This window comes from Sinohyriopsis cumingii, unplaced genomic scaffold (assembly GCF_028554795.1).
Source record: "Sinohyriopsis cumingii isolate HCF-2022 unplaced genomic scaffold, ASM2855479v2 utg002232l, whole genome shotgun sequence".
NCBI classification, from domain to species: domain Eukaryota; kingdom Metazoa; phylum Mollusca; class Bivalvia; order Unionida; family Unionidae; genus Sinohyriopsis; species Sinohyriopsis cumingii.
Window position 1 is genome coordinate 98,339 of NW_028316165.1, and position 26,512 is coordinate 124,850.

General features: G+C 36.3%; 1 protein-coding gene across 3 annotated transcripts; it reads left to right on the forward strand.

The window, feature by feature from the left end:
- Nucleotides 1-595: 595 nt before the first annotated feature.
- On the forward strand, nt 596-22,990 carry LOC149770867 (mesenchyme-specific cell surface glycoprotein-like). Of its 3 annotated transcripts, XM_089949017.1 has the most exons (12): nt 664-726; nt 1,086-1,146; nt 6,747-6,943; nt 7,699-7,938; nt 13,505-13,694; nt 14,310-14,439; nt 15,221-15,335; nt 16,218-16,394; nt 17,416-17,484; nt 20,172-20,428; nt 21,266-21,489; nt 22,812-22,990. In XM_089949017.1, exons 3-12 carry the CDS (start codon nt 6,757-6,759, stop codon nt 22,915-22,917), a joined length of 1,695 nt encoding a protein of 564 aa, XP_089805143.1. In that variant the 5' UTR covers nt 664-726; nt 1,086-1,146; nt 6,747-6,756; the 3' UTR covers nt 22,918-22,990. The 3 variants fall into 3 exon arrangements, with proteins under 3 accessions (XP_089805142.1, XP_089805144.1, XP_089805143.1); XM_089949016.1 differs by lacking the exon at nt 1,086-1,146 and having other exon boundaries at nt 596-726; XM_089949018.1 differs by lacking the exon at nt 1,086-1,146 and having other exon boundaries at nt 656-736.
- The last annotated feature ends 3,522 nt before the right edge of the window (nt 22,991-26,512 follow it).

The following is a 26,512-nucleotide window of genomic DNA, read 5'->3' on the forward strand; positions in this document are numbered from 1 at the left end:
CTTGTATCACCACGAAAACGAGAAAGGAAAATTCTCTAAAATAGATTGGGACTACATTCTACACTGAACCGGAGGTAATAAGTATGAACTAAATCTTTCTAGATAAGGCATGGGCAACTATCTACAGAGCGCTGGCCCCATAAGTGATTTTTAAAGCCACAACGTATGATGAATATTAACGCGATAAAACCAGGTCACGGGCCGGATCCGGCTCGCAGGCAATAATTTGCCCACCCCTGTTTTAGAGTCTGTGCCGTAATTTTTTTTTAAATTAGTAGGGTTAAAAAGTAACAGTCAATATAAGAAACAATTTGTAACTTAATACAGCAAAACAACTGCACAAAGTCAAATATTTAACGATGGTGCGGTTTCTGGTACGGATCTCTGTTTTGGGAAAACTGATTTGTACAAGGCGGTATGTAATTTGTTTCAGTATAAACAGGACATCAAATCTTAACGTATATGTTACAGATTAAAACATTTTTTTCTGAACTTGAATTATTACAGTAGCTAAACGATTGCAATTTCGTCGAAGGTCTATTCTGACATAATTCGGATAAACTATGACAAGGATATCGTATCACGCTATTTTTATAACACGTGCTTATCACGTAAAGCCATGTATTTGACCTCCAAGACACGACTAGATAAGAAATCTTCAAAAGACCTTTCCTTCATGCATAGTCAGTAATTAGTCTGGATACAAGGAACCGCTACTGAAACAAGGTGAGTAAAAGTAGGTGGTAAAGAATGCATAAGTTTGTAAGATAATCTGTAGAAAATCTGTATATAATCATAGTAATCTACCTAGATTAATCGTTTATCTGAAACTTTTCTTATTTCGCTAAACACGTTATTTCTTTCTGAGAAAAAAACAGCGATCTGAGTGACAGGGGCGCTTTCCAGTACAAAGAGATTAAAAACCAACTCAAAATATCTTTTCATTATAAACAAAAATAAATATTCCAGTACTATGTACTTTCTTTTAAACACAGCATATTTCCACAGTGTGACTGGTTGATACAATAATAAAACTTCGAAAAAAAATCTACTGCCGTGGCCCTAAATTTTTGTTCGAATTTCAGACCGTTTATCGATCGTCTGAGGGTTGCAGGCAAGAGAAATCTTTGAGTTGGAAATAAGCTAGTAAGTTTCCATATAAGGAGAAAGATAAAGAAAACTAAATTTCAGTATATAAAAGACAATTATCATAAAAAGATAATCATGATATTTAAATATTAGAATTAATGCAGCAATATGTTTGAAACTTTTCATTCTCTGAGCTTGATTTAGGCATGATGTGACCCAATCTGTTCATTATTCAAATGTAATATATGAAATGCACACAAAAACGCAGTCATAACACAAATTACCATATCAATATTTTATTTCATAAAATTGCACTTTATAAACTCGTTAAAATGATCTATACTACACGTAAACAACCCTTAATGACCTATAAACACTGGTTTAATGTTACCAGCCTGCCGAAGATTAGGACACCTTTAGAGGGTGACCCAGGTTCATTTTCAGCTTGAGAATTCTACAACTTATCATAGACAGATACAAACATCTGGGTCAGCTAGTTAGAACACGCAGATCATGTTTCCAGCATAGTCCTGCCTGCAAAAGAGCTATAGAATTTATCCACAAATATTGATGACATATGTTTTGATACAGTTGCCCAGGCTATGCTTGTACGGATGTAGCCAGTTTCCTGCGTTGTTTAAAATGTTTCGACGGGTACTTTAAGATTTCTACTTTTTGCTTTCACAAAAACAGCAAATTTTTTATCAATTTTGATGAACCATTCAAAGAGAAGAAAAGGGTTGAAAAGAAGACTCATAAAATGGTCGCTAGCGCTATTTTGTTTTTCAGATTTATACAAAGAAAAACAACACAGAAAACATCAACAACATAAACGTCCGCAAAGCAGGGGGATACTAGTATTCACCCTTTAGAAAAGAAAATTAATTTGTGCGTAATTGTTACAAAATTAGTTTTGGCTGCGCACGATTATCAAAGCAAAGTTGCTGCACTTCAGCGCGTTGTAAGAGTGCGTCTGATTGTCAAAGACCGTGTATGCCTAAAGATACAATAATTTATTTCCAAACCTTTTTGGTCAGTTTCAATGACATAATACACGTAGAAACAGTGGCGTCACTAGGGTTGGTGTCACCCAGTGCAGTAACTCATGGTGTCATCCCATGGACCTCCTTCCTGCACAATTTTTTTTATTACAGTCATTTTGGTGTCACCTCCTCTGATGATGTCACCCGGTGCGGTCCGCACCCCATCGTCACGCCACTGCTTAGAAACCTTGAAAATCATTAACTGAAACCTCAGTTAATAAGTTGTGGTTTGATGAATTGGATCAATCAGACTGAGTGTTGTGGCAATGATTTGACAGAGGTGCAAGATAATTTTCCATACCTTCCATAGATTTCAAACATGCCTTGATGTAGATGGTACGGTCTCCTTTTCAATGTCGTCCTCCATTTGAGATTTTGAATATGGACAAGTAATTTATCACTAATAAACTCAAAAATAGTAAAATAAAAGCAAATAGTCGTATGTATTGGCTACAGCTCAATACGAAATCGCACGTTTGATAGATCCAAGGAGACGAAACGGTAACATACACTTTAATGTAATAAGATTTGCCATCATCCTTTTGGTGACAAACATAACCAGTCAGCCCGGGCTACACAGATTAAATATGATTAAATTTGGTTCCCAACTGATTAATCATACCCGCTTAACAATATGTCTCCTCGTCTATTCTGTGTTAAGTCTTACATGGGCAGTTAAACTCTCCTCTGGTACCGGATGTAGAGTGGGTCGCTATGGTAACACGAGCAGAACCGGTTTTATCTTCTTCAAAATAACTCCTTCTATCCTTATAAATACTCGTTAGAGATAAATGCATGTATGAGCCAGCTGAATTCAATGATTCACAGTCGAATCTTAGGATCACACTAATCAATGATTGTATAAGTCTATTTCATACAGCACAGGGTTGCAAGTATACCAATTACCACCAGAATACCAGAAAGGGGGAAGAATTGTTCTTGTACTATTCAGAAATATTGCCAAGGGACTTTGAATAGTGATTAGGTAAATATAGGACCTATTAATATCATCATAACGGAAGAATGCCGTTTCACCAAATGCAATGGTTGGATGTCGTATTATGTAACCTTCTGACAGAATGACAAAAGCCCTTATAAATGCATGTGTACGTTTCGTGACTTCATCAAGCATTTTAGGGCTTTTGGTATTATGCCAATACAAATCTGGCGGAATATCAGACCATTTTACTTCGGTCTGAGTAGTAAGTACGACAAGTCCGAATATGGACAAATTGTAAGTCTTTTATGAAGTCCATTTACTTACTTTGTATCCGAAACAAGAATGAGAATATAACCAATATGTGTACTAGGTTTCCATGTACCACATATTTTTATGGCATCGTATGGCAACGATTCCTCATTCGCTACCCTAATGGAAAACGGTCTGGTTCTATACCCACACCCTATTTTTCCCCTACAAATTATAAGCTCGCTTGAGAACTTGTGCAGACTAGAAGCATATGAAGGGAAATAAATGGAATTGAATGAATAACTGTAATATTTCTGGGCATCTTTATCGTATCGATAAATGGTGTTGCGTTAAGGAAATCATAAAGAAGAACCAATGTGCACTGCATATAAAACTCGGATGGTGTCAAACCGTTTAGGGCAGTCTAGAAGTCATTCATTTGTATATACATCGGTCGGCAGCTGGTGTTTACTGAGATAACAAATAGGCCATGTATGTGGTTCGTGAGGCAGGGATAATTATTCATTTACCCTAAGAAAGACAAAAACAAAGGAAGAAAATAACCAGCAGCAAATAATGCAGATTTGTATGCTGTATGACAATCAAGGCAAATACTGTCCTGTTTAAAAGGTCAGAGGTTTGAAGGGCACGCATGTCTCTCCTCTTGTCTCTACATTTTAGTCTCTCTGCAAACTTGTTGTTATCAAGAAACATTTACCGTTGCCAACTCGTGTATTTGCATCATGTTGGCAAACAAGATCATTCACGTAAGGAAAACCGGCGGAGGCTGCAAGCTTTATACAAAGATTGCTATAAATTTAACAAGGTGATCTGTCGAGACGGGCCATGATTGCTGAAGTGCATAGTTAGAGCGGAATAAACTGAAACAAACAACAACAGCGGTCTAGTGAATGCTGTACAGCTGTCTAGTGAATGCTGTACAGCTGTCTAGTGAATGCTGTACGTTTAATTTGGTAGAGAGCATGCCAAAAGACGATATTCTTAGTAAGATCTGTCAAGTCTGGTATAGAATGTTTGTGGGAGTTGCCTGCATGTGGCGCTATCTGTTTGAATCTGTCCCATTCTGTGAATGAGACATACCCTTGGTTATGAAATTTTTAGAACTAGTATATGTTTATCATTAATTACTGTATTATGCGAAGAGAAGCCCTTTATTTCCAAGGAAATAGCCCCAGATGAAAGTGTTGTCACTACTGTGAACATTTATAAATGAGCAATATTTTCAATGTTTTAGAATTTGTCAATCAGTGGACCAAACCCCATGCGACCATTAGCACCAGAAATAAATACCGAAGTCCTTTCTAAAGCCACATCAATATCAGTGAAGAATTCCCGAGTGTATTCAGAGACCCAAACACCATGGGGTGGGGGGCGAGGGTAATGCCATTGCAGCCCTTGAGATATTTGTGCTATATTGTAATATAATTCCTAATGCCCTTAGTTACTGTGATTCTATAATGAGGTTTTCAGCCCCTTTCGTAATATCAATGTCTGAAATAGGAAACACACCTTGGTAAAACCACCAGACAATCCAAATTAAGGAAACAAATTAGAAATATAGCTATTTGATTGGCACCAACTTCCACGGAGAAAGCAGAGAAACTCTTTTTGTTAAACAGTCTGATACGTATGCGCGAGCTTGTGACGTCACAAGAGGAATCCAAGCTGCCTAGCAATATGGCTTTTGGTCTGACAGTCAACGACACTACAGTTAAAACTGCTCTTGTTTTGTTTTGCAAAATTGTTTAAATGGTGTGTATATTTCCATTAAGCATGACTAACTTTTCGCTTATGTTTATGTTTAACACTGACTTGCGTGTGAAAATCTGGCATGAATCGACACGAAAAAGACTCTGTACGTCTTTCTGAATAATTTTCCTCATAGCTCTTATGTTCGTTGATATATGCGTTCACTAAAGCCTTATTTTAAAAACTTATGCATGTATTCCCTTTGAGGAGTGTTTTTAAATATTTATTCATTCTCTACTGAGTTGGACTAGAATAGATTGTAATTGCAATCCCAAAAATACCCCATTTAAATGCTTTATTTAGTTTACTTCAAGAAAGTCTGTGTTGCCTTAGAAATGAAACAATCTTAATATTGTCATGTTCTTTCTATACTCTCTAGCAAGTATTAAGGCACAGAGTAACGTATATGAAAGTAAAGCTGACCGAAATGAATATTGCTCTCGGCTATCAAAGTGAACATGCATCGTGAAAAACCTTAACTACTGTAATTAAAGAACACCAACACCCCTTTGCATGATGATTTTTTACAATCTGAACGTACGGCAGGCGTCGAAAAATGGGCTTAAACAATCTCAGCAATAAGAAAACCGGTGAAACGTTCAAATATATTTTAAAACTAATTTTTTTTTAGGATATTGGATGTATGTGCTAAACACAGTTGACGCGGTGCGTATAGCTTTGACTGAGAAAAGGACTCTACTACATAGATACAGCATGATTACGTAACACAAGCAATGTAATGGCGATGAACTCTTTTGACTGGAACGAGTTTTACGTATTAAGTAGAACACAAATATCCGATATTGTACAGATAACAAATAACTATATAAAGCTAATATATAGAAAATAAATCATCAAATCGTGTATATAGACTCAGCTATGTTTTCATGCAACATGTAAAGAAGTCCTTAAAATTATATTAAAACGTCCAATTTATGTGATTTAACTACATGTAAATTGTGATGGCTAAAAACAATAATTTACTGTGACTTTATGATAAAAGTAAGGCTAATAATGGGTGTGGTTCAAAATGATGTCATAATGACTTAAATTCAATAAAATAAGAAAAAGAAATACTTTCGTCCAGTACACCGCATTATATACATTTCCAATGTTTGATTGCTTTTGACATTCCATGCACACAGTACTAGATTTTTCTAAAAATGGACCCGGACTTAAGGTCATAACCTAATTCAGAGAGCTACAGCCAGTAAAGACTTTACCGCTACGCCATATCTTCGTCTTCAGACATTTGGAAGGTGAAAGCGTTGCAAATATTGGTGTATTTTACCTTAACAAACAACCGCAGTCCAATTTTCACAGATATCACCGACTCTAAATATAAGTTTACAAAATTACCAAGTCGACTGGAATGTTAAGTTCTCTGATACCAAAATCTTTTTGATCAAAGAAAAAAGGTGTAAATATCTAAAAGCAAAAAATATATGCAATTGATACAAAACATAAATGATGTCTTATAAAGTATTATAGAACACGTATTGATAAAAAAAATTAAATTTAAAAAACAAAAATCGCTAAAATGACGCCATTTACATCCAAGGCTAAAGAACGCTAATAAGTAGGTAATACAATAACATTTTCAGGCGATAATTGTCAAGATTCAATATCTGCGTCATTGATTGCTTTTTATTCAGCATTAACGAAATGGGTTCCTTCACGATTTGGGTTTTCCTCCTGACTTTATCGCCATGCATAGCCGTCCTTAGACTACAGCAATTGTCCTACCTAAAGCTTCCATACAGTCTAACCGCCGGCGGTCAGTACAAGCTGTTTGGGGGAACAGCAGAAGAGAGTGCCTATGATCCCAAACGCCACATCCTCTATGTTTTAGGTAAGTAAGAAGTAACTGTCCGTTAGTGAAGGCACAATTAATAAACTATCAAAGCTAGTCTACGTCTACCTAATGTGATGACAATATTCTGTATAAACTGAAAAATTGCTCACGGATCGCACATAACAGAAATGTTTAAAGAGACATGACTGATCACATCATTTGATTCCTCGCACATATTTTCGTTTAGCAATCGTTTATATGCAATTTTAAACTTTAGCCTGTTTGAGTTCCCACAGCCAGTACCGTGTACCTTATAGACCACTTGATTTGCCCTTCAACGTAAAACTCTTTCAACAAAAGATGTAAATAGTTTCATCCAGCTATACGATATCTGATTATGTAACCTACTCCATTTACTTCCGACAAAATCGTTACAGAAATCAATGGCATGTCTTTTGTCATATATGAAGACCACTTCACTGGTTTAATTGAAGTTCGTTCAAAAAGAGGAAAATAGAAAAAAACGAGGCACCTTGGAAACCCCAAAAATCAGTTCATCTCGAGGGTTAAACTGTAATTTAAATGCAGACATACAAAGAGTGATATATATATATATATATATATATATATATATATATATATATATATATATATATATATATATATATATATATATATATAGATGGACAGACAGACAGGTAGATAGGTAGATAGATAGATAGACAGACAGGTAGATAGATAGATAGATAGATAGATAGATTTGAGACTATATTATGGATATCAAATAACGCCATCCTGTACTTTATTCACAGGCGATGACTCGCATCTTCTTCATGTTATTGACATCACTAATCCTAGCAACCCAAAGGTTGTCTTGACCCACCAGTTTGCTGTGGGAGATGGAGTACCCAGAGATGTGGACTACTGTGGTGACGAAATAGCGGTGTCGCTCTCCGCACCACCCCCATTTGAGGCCAACGAGGGACATGTTTACTTTTACCATGCATACGACAGATCGTCCACCACTTTAGTATTCGATGGTATCATGACAGGTTTGTGAAAACAATAACGAGTACTTTCATCTATACAGTAGTACAGAACAGAACAAATCTTTATTTATGGCAAATCTCGCAGGCTACATAAAGGTTGCATGCGAAAGCACCACAACTGCATGACATTACAAAAAATACACTGATTTACAAGTTGGCATGGCGGGGTTGATCCGAATGTAAGCAATGCAATAGTTCAAGTATCATCATTAGAAAAGAAGAATGTTTACGGTATTTTTTTTATAAGTAGCTTTAGTAAAAGTGTGAAAAAAGTTATGTAACACTCATTGTGCGCAATCAGATGTAAGATGCCAATGCAACTGGCATTCAGGAATGACACTCGTGGAGTGTATAAGAGTAACCAACAAATTGCATCGGTAATGCATAGTATAAACACAAATCTATATTTAGATAGTGTATAATTGTGACAAATTTTGATAGACTATAAAGAATTGGGCAATTATGTATAGAAAATAGCTTTTTCGAGTTTTACAATATTGAGTACATAACTGCAGCAGGGCAAAAAGAGGACAAATAATAAATAACGGCACTCTTACCCCATTACGATTTCCATTGCAATAATCACATTTTATTTCCATAAGTGGCAAGTTTTTCCTTTGACCAGTTTCAATGGAAGGCCTGTAACTCGAAGTTCTAAACTTGATCATTAGCAGGTATACATTTCTCGGAAAAGTTTGCATGTACTCTTCAAAATGAATTACTATAATAAACTGTCCCTTTAGAAAATATAACTACAGGGGCATGCCACTCTTGATACAAATATTTTGTAGAGATTCATTAGTTATCTTTTGCACGTTCAGGATTGCTTATAAATTCATCATGAAAAATATCCGATCTTTGGAAAGATATCAAAGGATTCTTTATACACTGCATGCATCATTACAACAAGAAAATCGACCGCATCGACCACACCAGCTTGGAGACTTGTGTGCATACACATCAGGATATTGACTTGTCTTGTGTACATGTATATCAGCATATTGACTTGTCTTGTGTACATGCTTATCAGTTTGGAGACTTGTCTTATGTACACGCGTATCAGCATGGAGACTTGTCTTGTGTACAAATACATCAGTATGGAGATAAGTCTTGTGTCTATACATATCAGCATGGAGGCTTATCTTGTGAAAATACATATCAGCATGAGGACTTGTCATGCGTACATTCATACCAGAATAGAGATGTCTTGTGTACATGCATATCAGCATATTGACTTATCTTGTGTACATGCATGTCAGCATGGGACTTGTCTTATGCGTATGCATATCAGGATGGAGACGTGTTTTGTGTACATACCTATCAGCATGGAGACTTGTTTTGTGTACATGCATATCAGTATGGAGACTTGTCTTGAATACGTGCATATTAGCATGGAAACGTGTTTTGTGTACATGCATATCAGCATGGAGACTCGTATTGTGTACATGTATAACAACATAGCGACTTATCTTGCCTATCAGCATGAAGGCTTTGCTTTTGCACATGCATATCAGCATGGAGACCTGTCTTGAATACATGTATATTAGCATGGAGACGTGTTTTGTGTACATGCATATCAGCACGGAGACGTGTCTTGTGTACATGCATATCCGCATGGAGACTTGTATTGTGTACATGCATACCAACATAGGAACTTGTCTTGCGTACATGCATTTCAGCATGTAGACATATCTTGTGTACGTGCATATCGGCATAGGGATTTGTCTTGTGTGCAAGCATATCAGCATGGAGACTTGTCGTGTGTACATGCATATCAGCATGAGGACTTGTCTTATGTGCATGCATATCAATATGGGGACTTGTCTTGTGTTCATGCATATCAGCATAGGGATTTGTCTTATGCGCATGCATATCAGCATGAAGACATGTCGTGTGCATATACATATCAGAATGGAGACTTGTCTTGTGTACATGCATGCCAACATAGGGACTTATCTTGTGTACATGCATATCAGCATAGGGATTCGTCTTATGTGCATGCATATCAGCATAGAGATTGTCTTGTGTACTTGCATATCAGCATGGGGACCTGTCTTATGTGCATGCATATCAACATGGGGAATTGTCTTGTGTACACGCTTTTCAACATGGGGACTTGTATTGTGGACATGCATATCAGCATGGAGGCTTGTCTTATGTACATGCATATCGTCATTACCACTGCAATCAAGTTTTACAGTCTCAAGAAACCATGCTATGACGTCACCACCCACACGCAGTTAAGTCCCAAGTCTGATGGGAATGTGTAAAGCAATATTATGATAGTTTGAAGATCATTTTCAATATTAAATATCAATATGAAATTTAAAAAATGGATTTATGACATCATTATACGTATTGGATCTTACAGTCCTTTCTTGCCAAATTGTTTACGTAAATCGATATATGTTAATGTTTTAGACTCTAATGAGTATTATTTTACAATTTACTGTCATTAAATTGAAACAGAAAAATGCCGAAGTTTTACTCGCCTGAACAACACACTGATTCTTTTATCACATCAAGTATTGCACGGATCTGGCTTTGATTTGAATTTTGGACAATTTAAAAGAGCGTACATAGATAGAATTCTAAAAAGTAAGTTTTACAACCACTTTGAATTTCAACTTACTATACCGAGATCGCATTCGCGCCAATAAAAACAACAGCGTTGCTTCTTCCTTATCGATGGTAATTGTGATAATGCAATCGAAAGTAACATTATGACGGGGTAAAATGCTTACGTTGCTGATAGATCAAATACACTTACACAGACACATAAACACATAAAAACACACACACACACACACACACACACACACACACATATATATATATATATATATATATATATATATATATATATATATATATATATATATATATATATATATATATATATATATATATATACACACCATTAATACTGGACGCCATGTATAGCCTATCTTGTGCTGAAAAATGGCGTTAAACCCTATAACAACATATACATATATATATATATATATATATATATATATATATATATATATATATATATATATATATATATATATATATATACACACTGACTACGAACAGTGCAAAACTAGTATCTAGCTAGCCTAAGCGCTTTCGACTCTTAATGAGTCTTTTTCAAAGCAAATACAAAGCATAGACAAGACAAACAAATAAAACAGACAAACCTTTGTTCTTGTAAAACTTTACATGACTATGACTTGTTGCATCATCATCATTTAAATTATAGACGTTTTCGCCCATACGGGCATGTACGTCTGGTTAATGTCCATAAGCGGACTATTTAATTGATCCCGGTTGAAGGAATTAGAACCTCATTCCCCAGGCATTACTATGCATAAAAGGCACTATTTAATTGAGCAGTCAGGTCTTGGGTCAATATGACTGGCTTCATAGACCCTAGCGACCTGAATGTAAGGCTATACTCGTGTGGGGATAGACCCAGCACACACTCGAGTTAAAGGTAGCAATTCAGTCTGCATTAGCTGCGCTAAGTGTCAACCAAGCAGTATGTGACGCCAATAGCGATTGGTCGCCCATATGAGGTCACATCGGGACACCTAGGCTTTTATTCCCATGTGGAGGGTTAATTAATTGTTCATGAAGAGAGGAAAAAGTGCCTCTCCTTTCATGTATTTAATATGTGCTCTGCACATTTCTTACTTTAATGTCCGGCGGTGGCGAGGAGGAAGGTTCGGTCAGGGAGTAGCCTGCTCACTAGGAAGGCACCTTGGTTTATCCAGGGTATAATTTTTTTGACTCCCTTGCCAAAAAGTTAATGAATTGTCGTCTTGACGGATTTTTGGAGATATATTCTGTGCCGTTTTTTCTTTTATGATAGTACCGCACCAGTGATCGCCTAGCGATAGTCTGCAGGGTTATTTAAACTTTATCTATTGAGTCTGATTTGGGTGGGGTGGTTCTTGGTTTGGGTTCACCCATTTGTGTATGGTTATTGAAACCTTGCTAGGCTTGATGGTGCGCCGCTTTGTACAGCTGGGCCTGATGGTCCTAGGGGTTTGGATCCCCTCATATATTCTTAAGTTTAGGGTCCTAACTAGTTTCGCTAGGTATTTGGTTGCCGCATTGTGAAGCCGGCCTGATGGTCCTTGGGGTTTGGACCACCTTATAGGTATTAATTTTGGGGTTATAGTTTTCCTGTCTTGATGGACTTTGCCGAATTGTGCAGCGGGGGCTGATGGTCTTGGGCTTTTTAGACCACCTTATATATTCTGGTTTTTGGGGTCTTATCCAGGTGTTCTAATTGTTTTTAGTGCCTCGAGGAGAGGCTGTGCCTTAGTGCAGTTGAGTTTGTTGTACTACAGATAATCTGCGGTCACCTTGCGGTAGGAAAAGATGTTAGTGTCCTTAATTTCATGTTGTAGGATTGTGGTGCCCTATAAAAATAATGATTTTTTTAAGGTTTATGGTTGGCTAAGTACTTGCTAATCTATATTTATGTTTGATCTATTTTCCTAGTTTTGTGGATGAAGCTATCTGTTATTGTATGTAAATTTATGTATGCGCAAATTACATCCCGGATATTTCATTGTTATAGTTGTAATTATAGGTTATTGGGTGACTAATAAGTAAATTAAGAGAATTATTGAAAAGAGAATATGCCGGCTGCAAAAAGGTAATTTTATTTGTGAATGGCTGTCTTTTTCTAGTCTTCTTGGCTTAAACCGCTTGGTTTCAATGTTCTAAGGTCGCGTATCCATTAAGATTCCTTTTCTTTCCTCGTTTCGGAACTCCATTTGGGCTTGTAATCAATTGATATAAGTGTTATATCACTGAAAGTGTGGCTATGGGAGAAGAAGTGTTCTGCGACTGGCTCCTGTACAGCTTCTTTGTCATCCTATCATATCTATGAAGGTTGATCCTTTTGTGTAGTTTTTCAGTTTCTCCGACATACTGGATGCAACAGATCTTACATGTGATGAGATAAATTACATTCTCTGATTTGCACGTTTTGTTTGATCTTTGTATGATCAGTTGTTCTCTAGTCACTGTGCTAGAAAAAGTCCTGGCTTCTTTCATATGTTGGCAGGTTTTGCACCTTTTATCGCCACAGGGACCAGATTGACTAGTGTGGTCTTGGTTAGTGATTGGCGTTAGCTTCGCCCAGACCAGGATGTCTTTGAGGTTTTATGGTCTCCGGTAGGCTACTACAGGTTTGTTCGGGAATATTAACTTTAGTGCGTCACACGATTCCACGATGGGCCAATTTAAAGAGAGAGAGAGAATATGTAGTGCAGCATCGAGAATGTTTTACTGTTCAAAAAAGAGATTATAAGAATAAACGGTTTGCAGTCTGAGCAATTAATGGATGCATAAGTTTGACATTGAATATTTATCACGAAAAAAAAAATGACCCTGCGAAACAGATGTACAAATAAATTCCAGTACATAATAGGAGATACATTAATATCTGCACGGCATAAATTAACCACAGATACATTAGCAACAACCCTTTGTCTTGAAGAGACAGCCTTTCTCCAGAGTAAGTTCAAGTAAATTAAAACAATTCTAAATATTTTTCTGCGGATAGTCGGCGCTAATCCCGACATGCTGAAGTACACCCCCGACTGCAGTTCCCTGATTGTGCTGAACGAAGGGCGTCCTGGGAAGAACTTGACTGACAAATACTTCGACCCCGAGGGGTCTGTTTCAATAATCAGATCTCCAAAGACAGGAAACCCATCTGTACAAGTAGCCGACTTTCATCAATTTAACACCAGGTGATATTAAAGTTTTATTTTTAGAATAATGTACAAAATGGTTAATGAAATAAAGTGGACGGTAGATGGCATTTTTCCAGGTTTTGCCAGGAGAAGGTTCTAGACAAAAAGATCGGCCAAGCCTGAAATATAATGTAGGAACATGGATATAAAAATTTAAATTAAGATAATTCTATTAGATAAATTTATAATTTAGGACGTGAAACATGCATAAAAAATGTAGTTTGCTTTGAAAACTGAGTTTTTGCAAATAGTTTGAACTCTGTGATTATAAGATCCACTGGAGTTAACGTTTGAAAAATAACATTTGAATATTTCAATTATTTACTCATCTAAAACAAACATAAGCGGTACCTATTTGAATAACTATATATAAAATAAACTATTTATCTTAAATCTGTACAAGGTATCTCATAACGTTTATATAATATGGTATTGTGCACTAAATTTGATATCGTGTACATTTTGTAAGCCATTTTATATACTTAATCAAATATTTGAACAGAAAAACTTTAAACCAGCCTGCTCATTTTGGTTGATCTATATCATCTTGATGTATCATTTTGTGAGTTTGAATACGGTTATTATACTTGGATGACTTCGGCTCCATTCCAGAACTGATATTCGATATCCGGGTCGATTTGTTCCGGATCTACAGGCCAACTATCCTACTTTGTCTCAGGATCTGGAACCGGAATATGTCACATTCAGCCCAGATGGCAGAACAGCTTATATTACTCTCCAGGTTTGCGTCCAAGAAAATTAGTAACCTTCAAATAATCTACGAATACCTTCCCAATAATGTACGAGTATCCTCCCATTACAGTATGAATACCCTTCCAAAACAGTGTTTTTAGTGTACGAAACTTTTCTGTGTCGAAAAGATGATCCCATAGAGTGATTTCTTCTAACTGATTCGGAGAAGGGTGGAAGATAACAAACACTAGGAATTGTCTTCTTTGGTGCAATATGAGGTGATCACGTTTTAGAAGATGACCTATCCTACGATGAATGTCATTGTATTATCCATCACTAATCCAAATTAAATTTAACCTACACCATTAAGTTGCCCTTGATTTAAATAGTTAATTTGCACACATGAAGATATGAGTCAATGGATTTAAACCGTGCTTAAACATGGGACAATGGCTTATAAATACGATTACAATAAATTATAGGTAATTTAGAATACTCACATGTATATATTTTAATAAACCTCTCCAAAATGCCATGGAATCATTGGAACACATTTCCCAAACAATGTCGGGTAAGCAACTTTCCTCAGACTACAATGATACCGTTAATCAAAGTAACAATGCAAGTCATTTTGGAGGTACATACTAATTTAAATTAGACAGCTCAGTTTTAATGTTAAAGTTACACAGTTGAAAACAACAATTATAATTTCACGCCATTCATCCTAATGCATGACGAATTTAGTGAAATATTACCTCTGTCTCGTATTAGTATAAAGCATATTGCCTAGGCAACAGTGTTACAATGAAATTTTGTACAACATTTTGCAGGAAAACAGTGCCATTGCCGCTTTGACCATCAGCACGGGCGTGATCACTAGTGTGCAGGCTCTCCCCAAAAAGGCATGGGCTGGATTGACTCTCGACGCCAGTGATCGGGATGGCGGTAACTGGGTTCTTTTGCATGTTGTTGTTTTTTTCACAAGCGGCCACGCATATTTGTAAGAACCAAGATTAGTAGCGTGAGATACAATGTGACTACCGCCAACATGTGTATTCTATACCACAATTCCAGTCTTTACAGTTAAACCTTTGAAACCACGCAGATGTGGGGGCGCTCACAATTATCACGTCAAACTTCGATTCTGTGCACGTGGGTTTTAGGTCATTTACATAGTGTGTCCACTTTATAGATGTTTTTAGTAAACATGTCACTTTATTAAGAAGAATTTTCATGAGCACGATCTCCACTATCACGCAAACTTATAGAACAGAATTCATCCATATACTGTTGTCGTTCTTTACACGTGTATAACAAATATTTGATCTTTTGAGAATTTATTAACTCTTTGAGGTGCCGAATGAGGCGAAATTATTATAGATTCATTTCATAAAAAAAAAACGTAATTATTTTTTTATATGAGCTGTCTGTAATTTTTAACTTTATGACTGTACCAAAATTAGACGAAAAGTAATAAATGTTTTTCCGATACATTCAGCGGCAAGAATTTATTAAGAAAAAAGAAAATCCTCTTACATTGTATCTTCAAAGATAAAGCTGGACTTATTTTGCACACACACACACACACACACACACACACACACACACAGTCAAGAGGCAATTTGACCTCCAATACAATGTTTTGTCGACTAGTCTATACAGTCATAAATGATTCAGGCAAGAAAAAGGAGTTGTGTAAATGGAATTTATTTGACTCGAATGTTGTTGGTGCATGGCGAAACAGTAAATAAGGAGAACATGTAAGAACTCCTCATCTCTCAGCTTAACTGAAATTTGTATAAAATCAAGTTGTTTTTTCGCTCCAAGGTGTTCATTTGGCTGACTATTCCCACCTGTACGGCATTCTACAGCCAGATGTTGTCAAGACGTTGAGAGTGGGCAGTGCTTACTACCTGATTACTGCTAACGAGGGTTCTATCCGTTCATACACAACTGCCGTTCACGGATTTACCTGGACAGATGCAGCATTCGCCAGAACTCAAGGTACGACTTCAACCAGTCTGGGACCATATTCTCTAAACTCTGAAGCAGTAACTCAGGCTCAATATAAAATCAGGAATTTTTGATAATCGACTTAAATTGTTAAAAGATATTACAATCATGGAATTTTTAGGATCTCTGCAGCTTTGCCTTATCGATTTTGAATTATCGAGCTTGAGATTTTGGGCCCTTTAGCCTTTTGGGCCAAAATAATCAGTTTAGGTCTCTACTATGTTCTCCTCCCTATTGGTCACTGACCAATCTACACGATACCCTCTCCGTTAATTCCTATATCGATTTAATTATTGCATCCTTTGCAGCTTCTCTTCTAGACCGCTCCGGTGGTCTAGTGGTTAAAGCGTCCGCCTCGGATGCGGGAGGTCGTGAGTTCGATCACCGACCGAGTCATACCAAAGACTTATAAAAATGGTACTAACAACTGCTTCGCTTGGCGCACAGCATTAAAAGGTTAGTGTTAGGACTGGTCGGCTTGGTGTCAGGATAATGTAACTGGGTGGGACATCATGCTACATGTCTGTGGCATGATGCCCCAGTGCCAGACATCACTATAAACTGACACACTGTAGACATCGTAGCGATATGACTGAAAAATTGTTAAAGTTACGTTAAAAAATCCAAATCAAATCGCATTAGTTCTACGATATATTCTCTCAAAAAACACCTGTATGGTTTAAGATTTCTTTTTCACTATATGCTTCTTTTAATGTGTAGTAGATGACTCTCTCTCTCTCTCTCTCTCTCTCTCTCTCTCTCTCTCTATATATATATATATATATATATATATATATATATATATATATATATATATATATATATATATATATATGGATCACTGAACAGTAATCACTGGGCCATTGAATGATCCTTAACTCTCAATTTCTTTATTTAAAACGGTAATGTCAGACCAGTAGTTATGGTGTTTCACTATGGCTTCCGTGCTTACTGTGTAATGTTTCTGTATTAGTGTAGTCATTTTTTAAAAGATTTATTGTTTTTTTTTCAGTCAATAATCTTGACACAGCGTTGACAGGTGTTACATTCAGAGATGAAGTTAACAACGATGCCCGCCTAGGTATGTACAACAGTGAATGAATACCTAGAAGAAGCATATGAAAATAGTCTGACCATCGTAGTACCTCTGAAACATGTGACAGCAACCACAACGATTAGCTTCTTTGATTACAATATAGTTTGTTAGCTAGCACTGTTTCACTTCAGGCACTTGTTTTGCGCATGAAAGTTACATTTTCTTTTAATAGAAGCTTGAACAAGCAGAAAAGCAAGGTCAATACAACTTGAAACACAAGTTATTTTAATCAAAAGAAACTTTAGCGTCTCTAATTTAGCATTATAGAAACAACTAGTCAAAAGGGATTAAAAATTAAATTTTGAATACTCCACACTTTTCAGCTTCTAGAGTTATTGCCGTGATAATGTGGAAATTATAAAGGAATTTAGGAAAACTCACTTTCAATCTTACTATGTCTCGAGCTCAAGAGATCTTCGCCAAGAGGGATTATTTTGGTTTCTTTGATCTCTTGAAGTCAAGTGAGAGTCAATTTGAATGAGACTGATTACGAAGATATAAAAATATGTCATTTCTGCTATAACTGCTTGCTATGAGTACACTTAGAACAGAATCATGAACTTAAATATTGAAGCATACTACTAGAGGTGTGTGGTTTTACCGCTATACCAGTTTAATATTTTTTTTCTTCTTCCGGTGGTATGTACCACAGTACTTTTTCACTGTACCGGTACTTCAGTAGTTTTCATCAGTACGGAAAGAACGGAAGTTCCAAATTAATTTTCTAACGAATGTAATGATTTGAACAGCATAATATTTCAAGACATAATATTTCCCCCGAAAATTATTTTCTTTATTTTAGAAAACAGTTGTATTTGTCAGAAATTAACTCTGAACATTTCACATATAATTATATTTCAAATATTTTAATCACATGTTTGACATGTGTAAAGTATGCCAGCGTGGTGGCCAAATGGAAGGTTGTGAAAGATATTCGGGCCAAATCCAACCTTTGGGAAAAAATTCGAATTGAAAGGAAAAAAACCCACAACATTTTATTGATTCACTCGCGCATTCCTTGTAAAACTGAGAGTCACCTAAGATGTTTAGGAAAACAGCTATTTTCTGTTTGAATTTTACGTAATTCTCATGTCAACTCAATATTGTTATCGTTTGTTAAGTAAGTGTGTTTTACGTTTACTGGCTATCTCTGGTTTATATCTTGCCCGGATATTGGCATCCCACTAAAAGTTACCCTTCCTAGTATATCAATAGTGTAGCTAGTGAACTGCATGCTTCAGTATCAACACTTCCTGTTTTCATGAATAAACTCTCCAATGTCAGCACAATATCTTTCACAGGGTGTTAGCTGTAGTGTAAAATTAATCATCCCACTTTATTTACAGTTTCGGATTACATCTTGTACAACCATTACCATTAACATATCAAATTCGTCTACAATAAGGTACTGTACATTTCAAGTTCGATGGAGGCTAATGCGATTTTTTTGGGAGCTGAGAGATTTTATTTTCTTTGAACTCAAGATGATTCTTTTTTTTTTCAAATAATATAATCGATATAACATGGTGTTATTTTGCTATAAATCAAAACAAGGTATTTATTAAGCTATTGACGGATGGAAATAAAAAAACATATTTGTTGGTCGCTAGTACCGTGGAACACATCGCGATGTGTTCCACGTTTTTTGAGTATCCACATCTACATCATGCATATTCTACATATTTAGTTAAAAAGTGATAAATCAGCTGGTTTAAACATGTTTATAAAATAATTTGTGTAATAAAAGTAAAACGCCATTCAGGTGGAAGAAATTCACATGCAGCCTAAAGATTATAATATTGAGACTTTCTACTATGGCACTATCAGCACCATGGGTTCTGTTTAATTATAATTTAATTATATAATATAACAATTATGAACGAAAATTATTTTTCTTCCTTAGAAGTCACACATTTATATTAAAATCAAATAATATTTTATTTAAACAATAAATTGTTGGTATGATTTGCGAATAAAATTGGATTTTGCATATGATCCGATCTGGAAATGATAAAACTGGAAGCATTTAAATTATCTGAATCCGATTGACAGTGACACAGCTAAAAGCATGATCCTTTGTTTGATTACCACAATTAGTTGGATTGAAACACACCCACAGGAGAAGTTGCTTCGTACGTTTCGTGATATGTATAATACATGTTACACACGTGTCTACTCCCATATGTGAAACACATGTCAAATACATGTCACCTCACACACGTGAAACACGTTACATATGTGTCCACCCCCACCCCCATGTAAAACGTTTGCTGAGTACCACATATGTACAGCATAGGTTAGTCACATATAAGAAATGTGGGAAAACGCGTTTAAAATATAGATATTAGACCAATAAAAAGTTTCGCATGCAAGTGTTTTCATTTAATTTGCATATTTTGATAAACCAGTTTTGGATGTGTCCGGTTTAATATATGCGTCGGTTCGTATGTTTAACATTCTCTGAAACACATGCCTTTTACATATGTGCTACTCAACATGTATGATAGCGAATCAAAACTTATATGTGGATACTTTCATTGTATACGTTCAGTGCCATATGATGTTTTTCCGAATCAGTACTATCTAACAAATATACAATTATAAGCATGATTTTCGTAAAACATTTAGTAGCTTATACATGTGACCCTCTATACCTGTACATTTACAATCAGGTCGATTGATGATAAGCCTGGTCGACGGAAAGAATATTTTCAGTGGGAAGTTTGAGGAATTTGACAGCTTTGGAGGCCGTGGCTTTTCGATATTCCGAGTAAGAGCTTCTGATAATCTCCTGACTACTGTTTTCGACAGCGAAGACGAGATTGAGAGATTCACTGAACAGTACCACCATGAGGTTTTCAACACAGATTGTAAAGTATCCACATTCGAGTCTCCAGAAATGCTTAAAGACACCACATCAGACCAAATGGTACGTTAAAGAAGGTGAAATAATGCACGTGATATTACAAAATTGTGGAATGGCTACACTCCACAGAAGTACGTATTTGTGTGATCACGTTGACTAAGACTGGTTAATACATGTGCTTAATACGCTTTGTTCAAGTAAGGCACTCGTTTTGGTGAAATTTAGACCAGTCTCGTTTAACAAGACCTTGAAGTCGTGGTTTAGTGAAATATTCGCTAAATATTTTTTCGCGGGGATCTCATAAAACAACGAAATAATCTGGTTGAATAAGAATAGATGTAGATTCGAATCCATATGATGTAAAAGAAAACGTGTTTCATATCGATCATCAAAGAACTGGTTTCTACTGGTTTCTGTCACCTTAATGAGATCGATCATCAAATGACTTGTTTTACACGTGTCCTTCACCTTAATGAGATCGATCATCAAAGGACTTGTTTTACACGTGTCCTTAACCTTAATGAGATCGATCATCAAATGTCTGGATTCTTTCACAGATTGATCATCAAAGGACTGGTTTCTACATGTGTCTTTACGTTATGGACAATATATAAAACTTTTGTACAATCGATTTAAACTAAATAATTGTGATTCGAGCTCTTTTTTTTAATTAAAAATAAAGATGTCAGTTTGAAAACGATACATACGTTTCTATCTAATTTTATTTCGATTATTTATCTTATACGTCCAACTTTCACCTTTCATTTTATCGACCACTCGACGGACATTAAATTAAGAAATCAGCAAGATGAGTAGGTGAGGGTAAAGAGAAATATGCCTTGTGGACGCTCTCTTCACATTACGACGATCTCATTTTTGTAACATTTTTTATGAAAAAAGGGACCGAAGATCAATGCCCTGGATGTGTTAGACGAGAACGGAGTTATTTACCTCGTGGTTGGAAGTGAGACCACAGGAACCCTGTTTCTTTACACTATCAACACTACTGGTGCCTCTCCTGTCCCAATCTTCCAAAGTATGGCCCGGTCTGGAAACTTTGACATCCCCTGGAATGACCTGTACAACACGAACACGGCTGGGGATGCATACATCTCAGACATTGGGTAAAGCTGAAGTTACGTTTATTTATAGTCACGCAGTCATCACTATTACCAGTATACACAATGATATAAAAAAAAAATTGGCAAAAAACATCACAGTGTTAGAGTACTTTGATATGCTTTAAAACTATTTAAGTGGCACATTTAACATTGATTCTTTCCAGTGTCAATGACTACGGCAGAATTCATTCTAAAACCCAAAGACCTCGTGAAAAGGAAATGAAATGGAAGATATTAAATTGGTGAATAAGTATAGAAAATCGATAAATGTACAAAGAAAACTAGAAAACAAGATCTCTAAACTCTGGATTCCAACCAAAACAAGTAGGCCTTGGAATTGTTGCTCGAAATTGACTATCTGGAAGAGTGATTCAAGAAAAATTTCATTTATTATTATTTTTTAAATGATGTACTTAATAAAGACAAACCGTGGTCTTACAACGAACTAAGCAAAAACGATGCATTTCAAATGTTTAACTCGCATGTAAATAGCATAACTTTAAAAGGTGAACGTGTTGGTCGATTCAGGTGTTTTTTTCTTTTGGTGTTAAAACGTATATGAACACTGAAGATTTTATTAAACGTACCGAAATTGACCAAAAATAAACCTACATGTACAGAATTCCTGGTTTCAGAATCTTGCATCCTGTCTTTATGATTGCATCGCTTCTCTGTATTTACAAATATCGTAGCAAATCTGAACAAACCTAACACTTACTGACATAAAATAACATTTCCTGAGAACTGATTCTCAGTAAGTTTGATTTTCATGGCAACTTAATTTAAAACAAAATAACTCGATCAAAAATTATATGTGAAAATTAAATTGTTGCAGAATTCCATTGAAAAGTAGACATTTTTCAGAGCATTTAATTCTAGATTTACAGCGTTGAGCTTTCTTCAAATTTTGAGTATCATATCCGGTAATGAAGACTTTGGCATCCAGCACGTAAATAAAACTTGCTTATTATTTTCGAAATTCTCGCAAGAAATGTAATTTTCAGCTAATATTTGCAGAAAACATCATTTTGCAACGATCTGACACTGCCTAAGCAGAAACCAAATCTTTCATGATAATTGGCGGCCGTCATTTTCAATGATAATTGAGATTTGCAAAATAGCTGAAAACTACCGTTCTGAAAAAAAAAAAAGATTCCATACTGCGACTAACACAGAAATGGATAACTGTTACTTAAAGATTCTGAACACTGTCGAGATAATAAAAGAACTGTCATTTATAAACGATGTATTAGACTTACGATGTACAACTAAAGATATAAATTTTCTGAATTAACCTTTTGACATTGTACCTTGTAACATTTCAGGATCGTATCATCTGCAAACAGTCCAGTCAACAAGACCCTTGTCTACGTTGTAAGCAATGGTTCCGGATCTGTGTCCATCTATGAAATTGTTGATGGTCCTTTCTAGATTTCAGTTTCAGTTGAAATAATACACTTTAGTCTTAAATACAAAACGGAATAAATGCACTTTTTTAAAATCATCTCTATCTTCTATTTGATAAAGCACCCGTTATATTATCATCTCATTATGGTTCCAAGAAACTTGTTTTTATCCTCTCTGCCGAATTATGCGTTGTTTGCAACACGAAAAAAGCCATTAGGAATACCCTGGGCCTTTTCCGTCAAGTCGAGAAAGAAATTAATTTCGGCGCCACTTTGCTGCCATTAAGAACTAAATTCGAAATTACATGTACTTTTGTTCACATGACAGCGGCGAATGGAGATAGTCACAAATGAAACACCGTCGGCCTTCACTGTCGCAACATAAATGGTACACTGCCAAACAAATCACCAAACCTTCAAATGTATATGTAGTTCTCACAACTTCTTCACAGGTCACTTCTCTATCTGACGGAAATGGTAGAATGATGATATGATTGAAAAAAAGAACAAAGGCGGTGTAATAGAGGGGGTGGCAAAACACTTCCTTCTTTCCGTCGTCATTCCTGCAATTCTGAAGTGTAATATCAGACAATAAATTAATTAAATTGCTGGCATTGTAATAATACTACATTTTAACCAGGTGGTTTGAGAAGATAAGAACATAATAGAATATGATATGTGATCATAGTAAAAGTCTTGAACTTTATTTTTCTCATACCAAAGAAATCGACCATTGACCTTGACAGATCGATGTACAACCCATGTCTTCATGATATCAAATGTACCGAATAATAAGGGGTCTTCCTTTTCTATATTAATCAAAAGGGATTCTGATAAAGATGAGGACTTCTTAAACTTTTAAAATAAAAGGGAGTAGGAAAAGTATCTCTGAAACAAAATTCAAGCTAATTTGTGTAAAATACTCAAGAAAAGTTGTAAGGATACATTATTGTTATATGACAATTGCTTAAAATGTTGAAGATCTTGTTACCTAAAAATTACTGTCAAACGCATGAAATGTTTGAGCCAGAATCATATATATATATATATATATATATATATATATATATATATATATATATATATATACACACACACACACGTGTGTGTAACATCATTTTTAGGATGGCCAGCGGCAGCCATTTTATTTTCGTTTAAGACCAACCAGACATCATAAGGAGTGTTCTTAGTGAAAAACCCATGTCAATACAACCATCCATTCAGGAGGTGTAACAAAACAAGATTTTCAAGATGGCCCCATGGTGGCCATATTGACTTTTACCGGCACCATTCTGATTTAGAAACAACTAAACACCATATGAAAACTGATTGAAACCTTATGTCTCTGCGACCATCCATACAGGATTACAGTGATAATAAGACTGCCAAGGTGACCACGATGGTAGCCGTTCCCGATGTTTGAAGATATTGCAGTGATCTGGAGCGATGAGCGCTTTAGACCACTCGGGGCTTGAAAATTATTTTGATACATGCAATAGCACTGGGGCCAAATAGACATCATAAGAAGTTCAAAAGCAGTAGAGGCTAGGTGAAATAAAACCCTAAGCAAACTCAAAATATCTACATATGAAAGTAGCATATTCTTGTATTTAGATTTTTGGTTCAAGAGTTCTCTTCATCATCACTCTAAATATATTACTAGATATTACACAAGTCAAAATACAACCCCCCCCCCCCAAGGACAGTAATTCGGGTTCATGCAGGCTACGATGTTCTAGAACTTGAATTAATGTTCACAAAGCACAAAAGAAAATGCGGACAACTATGGGCAGGTTATCTGACAGCAACATAGAGATTTAGTGTTCGCATAATCTGACGTCGCGGCAACAAAAGTTTCAACTAGGGGACAACAGTCGAAATTTGTTAATATTGCGATCACCATTTTAAATCTGGAATTCATAGTAAAATGTCTATATGTTGAACATTAATATAGCTAGAGGGATGAGGAGAAGTTAACGTTAGTCCACGATACCAAACAATGATTTAACAGTTTACCATGATGATTCCACACTATACAATTATACCCAGGAGAATGGTTTAAAAAATGGCACTATGCGGAAAAGGGGACTAGTAATGTGAAAATTGCCCATAAGTGTATCATTAATGTGGCTGTTGTGAGATAATGAGAATTTAACGCGTCTTTTAACATGACATTCCCCATTGTCCTTGTGAATAGTTTTTGGTACTCTGGAGAATGTTGTTGTTGTTGTTGTTGTAGGGTCAAACGCCATTTTCAGCACAGGATAGGCTATACATGGCGGCCATTATAAATGGTGGAGGAAGAACCTGGAAAAACCCCAGAAAGAGCTAACCGACCCACAAGAAGCTACTGGCAAGGTTTCTCACATACCCACATTGGCCGAACATGAGACTCGAACCCACGCAGAGGTGAGATGGGAATGATCCGTAATGGTGAACGCTTTAGACCACTCGGCCACTCGGGGTCCCACTCTGGAGAAAAGAGGAAATGTAATATTAAAACTACGCTTACCAACTATCCCGCAAGTTGAACTGACCAACACTTACACTTACTAATACGCCGTTTGGACTGATCAACACACATACTTACTAACCAAAACGCCGTTTGGACTTACCAATAACAACACTTAATAACCAACGCAATGGATAGGAGTGCCAACACACACATAAACATAATATCACCACTGAAAGGGGTAGGGGTGCTCACACATAGACACGATTATCCATGAGAATGATAGCAGTGCTTAAAAACATACAAACATACTTATGTAATATCACACAGAAGAGCGTAGGACTCCTTATATCACATACAAGACGAGTGGAAATGGGGTTTAAGTTTGAAGTGTGAAAGACAAAGGCATAAAAATAAATATTGCTAATAATGTGATTAGTATCCTTGTTTCTGAGAGAACTGGACGGTTCTGAAAAATGACCGTTGATTATTGCTCTAAGTAGGGCTGTTTTTTGTCCTTTTTCTTTTTTTGGAGGTGGGGGCGTGTTTGTTTTGGCTGGTCACGCTTTTCTTAGTGTCCACCTATCCCATGCCCGGGTCCACAAGCACCATATATTTGTTTCCACCCATCTCCAACCCAAGGAATGATGGAAACCTAAGGTCTAAGGCTAGGCTAATCTGACTCTATATTCCAATTCTCAACCTGAGAGAATAGGGGCACCTGTAGGGGCTGCTCCTACTTCCCTCCTCATTAATCCCATTTGTCACACCCTTTCCCCTCTGTCATTGAAATGTGAGAATTTTCTCTCCCCTCATTGTTCCCCTCTGCCGCTTATCATCCCCCAAAAATCTTGATTTTCTATTATTTCTTCCTCCATTACTTCTCTTATCAGATATTTAGCCGACCCGATTACGATCAACTCCGGTGCTTTAGATAAGAATGACACTCCATTTCTGCCACCTGGCCCACTCTGTTCATTAAGCATCGCTCAAATTTTCCACCTGGCAGCGTTGATTTGTCGTACTTCTTTCTTCGTGACTCTATGAACGAAAGAGGGAAAGGGTACAGCAGAGGCTGCGGTAAAGCATGGAAGCTGAACAGAGACAGGAACTGTGACATCAGCCGCCAGAGCTGCCCCGTGTCTCTTAGGTTGAAAACTGGGAGATG

Coding starts and splice junctions, on each gene's coding strand:
- LOC149770867 (XM_089949016.1), top strand. CDS start 6,757: ATGGGTTCCTTCACGATTTGGGTTTTCCTCCTGACTTTATCGCCATGC. Junction 7,939..13,504: donor ATTCGATGGTATCATGACAG/GTTTGTGAAAAC, acceptor TTCTGCGGATAG/TCGGCGCTAATCCCGACATG. Junction 20,429..21,265: donor ACACCACATCAGACCAAATG/GTACGTTAAAGA, acceptor TTATGAAAAAAG/GGACCGAAGATCAATGCCCT.